At 59.8% G+C, this 7,433-nt stretch overlaps 1 protein-coding gene and 1 long non-coding RNA gene across 3 annotated transcripts; both read right to left on the bottom strand.

Annotated features, from left to right (window-relative positions):
* Window positions 1–1,603: 1,603 nt before the first annotated feature.
* Window positions 1,604–5,602, bottom strand: BARHL2 (BarH like homeobox 2). 2 transcript variants are annotated; one of them, XM_064664778.1, is made up of 4 exons: window positions 5,053–5,601; window positions 4,668–4,857; window positions 3,087–3,312; window positions 1,604–2,573 (listed from the first exon to the last, which is right to left on the bottom strand). In XM_064664778.1, exons 1-4 carry the CDS (start codon window positions 5,245–5,247, stop codon window positions 2,261–2,263), a joined length of 924 nt encoding a protein of 307 aa, XP_064520848.1. In that variant the 5' UTR covers window positions 5,248–5,601; the 3' UTR covers window positions 1,604–2,260. The 2 variants fall into 2 exon arrangements, with proteins under 2 accessions (XP_064520848.1, XP_064520847.1); XM_064664777.1 differs by having other exon boundaries at window positions 4,668–5,602.
* Window positions 4,274–4,657, bottom strand: LOC135418920 (uncharacterized). The gene is made up of 2 exons (XR_010432746.1): window positions 4,506–4,657; window positions 4,274–4,383 (listed from the first exon to the last, which is right to left on the bottom strand). It is a non-coding gene; the product is annotated as an uncharacterized LOC135418920 (long non-coding RNA).
* Window positions 5,603–7,433: the final 1,831 nt, after the last annotated feature.

The raw sequence follows: 7,433 nt of genomic DNA, 5'->3' as shown, positions 1-7,433 counted from the left end.
GGGGAGGTGGTGGTTCCTCGCCCACCTCCTCTGGTAGCCCCTGCTGTAGACACTATCCGACACGGCACCGACAGCCCTGCCACGCTCCCCCTCTCCTCTCTCGCTCCTTCCTTCTGCCGTTCCCAAAGCGCTGAGAGGCCCCTGCCCGGGTGGGCACCCCGCGGCCGGCCCTGCTCGTGAGGGGGACACATCTATTTTGCATGAACTTTCCTTCCTTGTTGTCACTACTTTTCAGAGAGTTTATGCAGTCAAAACCGAGCCATCACGAACAACGACCTGGGACTAGCTTTTCCAGCTGCATTGCCTCCTTTCGTGAGAGATTCGTTGTTTAGACTCAGGAAAAGGCCCTAACGAGCCCAAAATTTCCTACCTCCTTCCCCAGCCCGCATAGGGTGCGTTTCCCGGGAAAACCTCGGTGGCAATGCGGGCAGACAGATTTCTCTGGCCACTTAGGGACCCCCTCCCGGGTCATTCCTGCGGGGGGTATTTGGGGGCCACGGAGGAGGCGCGGGGGAATAGTCAGCGGCCGCCACAACACGGGCGAAAACCGAAGTGGGCGTTCCCGACCCGCTCCCCTTTTGTTAGATCAAGGCAAAGGTCAATATGGTTTTAGCGCGAACTTATTAGCAGAGAAATCAGCAAGCCGCTCGCTAATTAGCAAAGCCCAAATAAACGTGCCCGGAGGCTTCTCTTTTCCTTTTTTTCGTTTTTTGTTTTTTTTTTTTTTTTTTTTTTTTTTTTTTGCCTTCTGTCTCGAAAGAAAGGGGACTCACGAGCAAAAATAGAGAGGAGGAAAAAAAAGCGCCAAACCCTCAGAGGAGAGGATAATACGGGACTTTATGAATGTTTTATGGGTAATTGCTGTATAACTTTCTAACTTCACAGGGGGGTGTTCACCTCCAAAGGCTGGGGACACAGCCGTCCCCGGAGCCCAATGGAGGGTCACAGCCCCCAGTCCCAACCTGCTACCCCTCTGCCCCCGCGGGACCCAGCGGCCGGCATGGGGAAGGGAAGCGCTCGGCAGGAAAGATGCCTGCCAGGGGAAAGGGCGGGTGAGACGGTCACGCACAGCAATAAAGTTCAAAGGCCAGCGGGGCTCGGGAGCTCCGTGTCCACCGGGACCCCTCTGCCCTCCCTGCCTGTTTCCCCTCGTTACTCACCCCGACCTGCCGGCGCTCACTGCCTGTCCCAGCTCCCTGCGGAGACAGCTGCCGGGCCGGGGCCACATCCCCAGGTCCTGCATGGTCCCGTTGCGCCCGCCCCCAAGGGCCAGAGCCTCTACCCGCCGCCGCCCTGCCCAGGTGCTTAAAATAACAGCGAGGAGCACGACACCTGAGGGGGGATTTGATTTTCCTTTAAAATACAGATAGGGAAAAACAGCGCCAGTTAAGAAACAACAAGCCTAAAACTCAAAATGTGTTCAATATAATATTGAAAATAAAAAAGTGGCATCTGCCTTTTCTACTCTGAATTTCTTGAGTTCTTGTCACGGAGAAATTAGCTACCTTGAATTTTCACGTTTGTTAAAAAAAGATAAAGTTTATTTCTTTTTTGTTTTGCTTTCCCCTGTAATTTTTCAGTCACAAAAAAAAAAAAATCTATATTTTATCATCTAAGCATTTATTTTACTGAATCCAAAAAGACATGAAAAGGGATAGGGAAGAACCACGTTCGTTCATTTTAAACTAATGTATAGAAGTGAAATTTTTTCTCCTTTTTTTTGGACGACATATAATAAATATGATATAGCACTCAGCACTCGGTCTGTACAATTCTGTTCGCATTAGGGAGCATGCCACTTTGCAATAAGAAAAAAAAAAAGGTAATGAGAAAAATCAGTGCAAAGTTCTCTGTTTCCCCGGTCTTCTCCGCCGGGCGGGGGTCGAGGCGCTCTCATTCCCTCCGTCCTCCGCAGCCATTTGTCTCTCCGGCGGGCTCGGGCTCCCTCTCCCTCTCCTCCTCCACCCCCTCCGTCCCTCTCTCTCTCCGAGCTCCAAGTCCTGCCTCGCAGGAGCCGAGGTCGGCGGGTCGCCCCGCGGCTCTGCCCGCCTTCCCCCGCGTGTGGTCGTTTCACTTACGGGCTTGGCTCTGGGTTCACGGTTCAAGAGTCCCTGCTCTGACTGATCGCCTCCCTCGGTGGCCGGTGGCTGCCTGCAGAAGCTCCTGCCCCTCGGCTTCCCCTCGCTTCCTCCTCTGCGGTGCTGGGGCTTGTTTGGGGACGGGGAGGGGAAGGGCTCGTTGCGGGGACCGCGGTGCCGTTTCACCGAGGGTGCGGGGTGCCGGGCATGGGGTTGGCCAGGGGGTTGAGGGCCGGCTGCCCGCCGGGCCCCAGCCCGTGGATCAGCACCCGCGGCACCAGTGGCCGCTGGAGCTGGGGGTGCGGCGCGGGGGGAGTCCGGTACATGCTGCTGTACATGGCTGCGGCCGCCGCGGCCGCCGTCGTACTGTCCATGCTGCCCAGCAGGCTGGGGTGATAGAAATAAGGCGAGGGGAACATCCGCTGCAGTGCTGAGTAGTTCCCGGCCTCGGCCAGCAGCTCCAGGCCCACCGCCGTCTGCCGCTTCCACTTCGTCCTGCCGGGAGGAGCAAGAGGCGGCTGCAGGGCGGGCGCCACGATGGGGCACCTAACCCGGTTTCGCGGGAGTCCGCAGGCGGCGAACCCCCTCCCCTGCGCGGCCCCGCACCACCGGGGCCCCGACGGGGCGCACTGGCCCCGTGGGCCCGCACACGGTGCGATTCTCCCGGCTGTGCCCGGTTCCCCGTCCCAGCCCCGCACACCACGACACATGCATATGGTGACTACGGCCAAATTAATAACCGTGGTACGCAGTTAGATCGCAGCGCGCTGACACTAATGGTTTGCGACAGAATTAGGGTGGCTGCGACCGTATGTAATGAGACAGAAAATTACGGCAGCGGTGACAGGGGCTGGACCCCCCAGCCTGCCGCCGGGAAGGGCGCGGGGCAGCCGTCGGGAGCACCCCGCACCACCCTGGGCTACCGCGGGCAGGAACCCAGCAGCGCCTGCCCGCCCCCCAGCTCTCCAGGGAGACCCTGGGCCGTCGCCCCGCCTGGGCCCGTCTTACCTCCGGTTCTGGTACCAGGTTTTGACCTGCGTATCGGTGAGGTTGAGCGCGGCGGCCAAGTCCATGCGGTCCTGCACGCTCAGGTACTTCTGACGCTCGAAGCTGCGCTCCAACTGGTTGAGCTGGTGGTCGGAGAAGGCGGTCCGTGCCTTCCGAGGCTTCTTGGCGCGCACCGGCGGGCTGTCCCGGCTGCTGCTGATCTCCCGATCGCCTTCCTCCTTTGTCCCTGTGAGCGAGCCGAAGCGCGGTGAGGGCCGGCGGGACACCGGCTCGGCCCTCGCCCCGCCCCGCCGCGGTTACCGGGCCCCGCCGCCCCCTCCCCGGGGGCTCCTCCGGGGCACGGGGGGAACGGTCAAGTATGGCGGGGGGCGGCAGCGAGCCTGTCCAGGGAACGGCGGGATTTCCACTCTCCGCTTGCCAACTACAGGGCTTTCGTTATTTTCTCGCCCTCTCCCCCCGGCCCGAAACGCCGGGAAATCGATCTGTCAATCCTGCTCCATTCGGGCCCGGGTTTGTGGCGCTCCTTGATCTTCCCCGCAGGAAGAACAATAATCTCCCTAATTGACCCACTGGGGAGGTTGGTGCACACAAAAATGGCCAGACCAGACTGTACATCTGGTTTGGGCACTCGTATGCTAATGCCGAAGAGCAAAACGAGCGGCACTTGCGGGCACCTCGTTGCTCTGAGCCTGGCGAAAATAGCTTAATTCGGCAAAATAAGGAAAATGTGTCCTGTTGCCTTTCGGCTGCACCGGGCTGCCTGCGGGGAGGGCAGCTCTGCCGACGCCGAAGGGAAAATATCTCCTCTCCCTGCTCGCCTTTCCTTACTCTTTTCCTCCCTTCCCCTTCCCACGCACACATCGCTATTTTCGTTTCCGAACCCCGCACGGCGGGGGCTTCCCCATCAGTATGAAATCCCTAATTAAAAAAAAAAAAAAAAAATTAAAGACGGAAAAATAAACCTTCTATCTAGGCGCAGGGGAAACGTGAGGGTTTTGCCAAACGCACAAAGCCCTTCAACCTCCCTCTGCCCACCGCGGGCCGAGTTGTTATTATTATTATTTTATTTTTAATTAAAAGTTGTTTTTTTTCGTTTATTTGTTATTGATTGCTGGGGAAGTGGAATTTTTAATCTTAATTTTATTTTAGATCTAATAAGTAAAAATGAAAAGGCTGAAGGCAGTAAGTGCAGCTGAGCAGCCGGTTCTTAGAAAGCCGGAGAATCATTTATGCGCATTTGCATTAAAAATAAATACAGCCTGATTTCCCATGCGATCCCACTGCTTGGGCTATTTTCCTAAAAACAGAGAAGCTAAATTTGAAAAAAAAAAAAAAGAAAAATAAAAGAATAAGAGAAGGAAAGGCCAACAGATATTAAATTAAAAAAAAAAAAAAAAAGCGATTTCATTTCCTACCGACCTTATCCCCGCGGTAGCGAGGATCACCGAGTGGTCCCGGCAGAGCGAGCGCTCCTACTGCAGATTTTCCCCACGATTTTCGTTTCACCGATGAGGCCGAACGCAGCGGCCCCGGTTTTACCGGCGGCCGAAGCGGTGCGGAGCAGGGCCGGGCCGTACTTACCGTGGCATTTGATGTCCCCCTGCGTGTCGTCGCGCTTGTCGAGCTTGGCTTTGCCGTCCTCCTGCTCGAGTTTGGGCCTGAAGCTCTCCGGGGCCGCGCTGCCCTCCTGCTTAGGAGTGTGATGGGGAGAGGGGACGCTGGTACTGTAAGGTGCACACGCCGCCAGCGGTTTGCTGTCGCCCAAAATGTCCTTAATTAAAAAAGAAGATGTGGAAGTCCTGGGGCCGGAGCTGGCCGAGCCCAGCTGGGGCGGCGGCGGCTGCGGGGGCGACGGCTGCAAACTCGGCGGCGGTGGCGGCGGGTGCGGGCCGAGGTGGAGGTGGTGCGGCGGCGGCGGGAGGTTTTCCGCCACCCCTAGATGCGGCTCGGGGTGCTCCATGCTCACCGAGATGGGCGACGAGGGCGCCGTCCCCACCGTGTCGATTTCTGAGCAGGGCGACGGCGTGGCCTGGCTCCTAAAATCCGCCGGCCGGCCGTCGCCGTGGGGGCGAAAATCTCCGTTCATGACTCCGGGGCTGCCGGTGCTGCCACCCGACAGGATCGTGTCTATCCCGAAGCTGGACCCGCTCGGCCCCTCCATGGCGGACCGTTCAGCGCCGCGTCCGCATCCCCGTGGGCGGCCGCGGGGGTCTCACCGGGAGTGGAGGAGAAGGGATGTGGGGGGGCAGAACTGGGTTACCCCAATCAGCGCACCGCCGGCGCGGGCGACACTAACGCGAGGCCCCCGCCGAGCCCCACATCGCCGCCGGGCCGGCTCGCCGCTACCCAACTTTGTTGCGGGAAGTTGCGGGCGCGGAGCGGGGCGGACACCGGCCACTGCGGCGCGCCCGCCCGTGCCCACCGAGCTCCTCTCGGCGGCGGCGACTCCCCCCGTGACGTCACAGCCGCCGCGGCCCCCCCCGCCGTTTATTATAAACCCGGGCTTTTGCCGCCGCCGCCACCCGCCCCCATTGGCGGAGGGCCGCGAGGGGGCTGACGCAGCGCGGGCCGCAGCCAATCAGCGGCGGCGGCGGGCACGGCCGCGGGAGGCGGGTGCGCGCCCCCGTTCCCTCCCGGACCTGTCCGCGCCGCCGCCGCCCCGTCGGGCCTCTATTCCCCCGGTCACCGGAGTGGATCCTCCCGGAGAGTATCGTCTGGTGTTCCCGGGACGGTTCCCTGGTTGAATGTCAGAATAATAGGAAGTGCCAGCGACAAGACGTCGTATTAATTCTGATGAAGCAGCGTGTCAAGCTAATTAGAAGAGTAATTATAAAGGTGATAATGAATGATTTAGAGTTCTCCGAGTTTTATTTTAGTAGGAATTGCCATTTCCAGGGTCCTATGAAGCACAGCCCTACACCTCTCTTCCCGGCCTCCAGTAGACTCGAGACCCAACCAGCCCCCAAAACGTCTGCGGCACCAAACCTCGGGGCACAAGGGAACTGGGCATAGTAGTGGAGGCTCAGGGAAAGATTAGGGCAGGATGAGCCCAAGAGGCATTTTTCGGGTGCTGGTATTCAGCGAGGGCACTAGGGGTTACCTTAAGTGTAGGGTCACTGGCATTTCCGCCCCACATACAGAGGCTGCCCCGGTGATGGGAGCCCCCCGCCAGCCTGGAGTGAGGAGTGGGGAGTGAGGACGCGAGGGTCCTTTCTAACCCCCTCATCGTTCTGCCGTACCGGGAGAGCCCCGTCCGGCCCTGCACAGTGCCATGCGGATGTGGTGGCAGCGCGGGTGCGCCTCCACCCCGTTTCCCACCGCGTTTTGTTTCCTGGGGAAGCCGTCCCGCTCAGAGCTGCGGAGAAGTGTGGGGAGCGCTTGGGGAGCTCAACGGGAGCGAGAGACAGTGTCCAGCTGGTAATTCGTTGCGAGTGTTTGGATCCGACGTGAGATGCCGCAGCCCCGGAACAGCGGTGTGGGATGAGAAGCTACGCCCCGACATGAGAGATGCCAACGTGGAGAGTGCCGCGGCCTTCGGCTCCTCTTCCGACGGCTTGGGGCCGGCCTTCCCTCGTATGGAGGGGGGCGAGGAGCTTCTGTGTCCTCGCTGGTATAAATCGCGGTGCTTCCCTGGGATTCACCAGTCACCGGTGCCACACCCGAAAGGTAGTGCGGCGGGACAGGTCCCGGTCCCACTGCCGGCACTTCGGAAGAAGTTTTTCGACGGCAGGGAAGCCTGCCCGCGGGCAGCCCGTTGCTACCGAGCATCGCCCGCTCCGTCCCGACGGCTCCACACGGCCGTCAGCCGCCCCGCGGGCAGCCGGGGGAAGCCAGCCGTACGGTTTGCCGCCGGGCTTTAGGCACCGGTGCTGCGCCCGGAGGCCGGTGAGGGAGCAGAGGCGGCGGGCCCGAATGAGGTGCAGGGCCGCCCGTGTCCGCTGGGCGGCGGTGGCGGCCGCCCCCGTTGTCCCCGACGGGCGCCCAGCGCGGACGAGGCCGGAGGCAGCGCGGGAGCCGCAACCTCGGTGCGAGCTGGGTTGGCAGCACGGCGGGGTGACCTGCCAGCACGTCCCTACAGATCGGGGCCTTTGGAGGAACGAGGAGAAGAAAAGGGAACAGAAGAAGGAGGAAAACTGAGGAGTAAAATGAAATAACAGGAGAAAGGGAAAAACACTTAAATATCTACAAATGCCCAGGCAGGTTTTCTGCAGCAGGGAAGCAGCCCGCGGCGGCTGTATTTATCCTGCTGTCGTGGTTTGCAATTTGCCCAAACTATGTCCTAATTATCCCGGGGGGAATGCAGGATTCGGGGTAATATGTTACACTAGCATAATCCTTTAACTCACA

Source organism: Pseudopipra pipra, chromosome 9 (genome assembly GCF_036250125.1).
Source record: "Pseudopipra pipra isolate bDixPip1 chromosome 9, bDixPip1.hap1, whole genome shotgun sequence".
In the NCBI taxonomy this organism is placed as follows: Eukaryota; Metazoa; Chordata; class Aves; order Passeriformes; family Pipridae; genus Pseudopipra; species Pseudopipra pipra.
Note: the sequence above shows the minus strand (reverse complement) of the source record. Positions and strands in the feature narration are given on the sequence as shown.

Bases quoted from the DNA above. Each gene is read 5' to 3' on its own strand.
- BARHL2 (XM_064664777.1), bottom strand. From the start codon at position 5,247: ATGGAGGGGCCGAGCGGGTCCAGCTTCGGGATAGACACGATCCTGTCG. The intron at 3,313-4,667 runs GTAAGTACGGCC...GCTCGCTCACAG, and splicing joins GGGGGACATCAAATGCCACG to GGACAAAGGAGGAAGGCGAT. The intron at 2,574-3,086 runs GTAAGACGGGCC...TCCTCCCGGCAG, and splicing joins ACCTGGTACCAGAACCGGAG to GACGAAGTGGAAGCGGCAGA.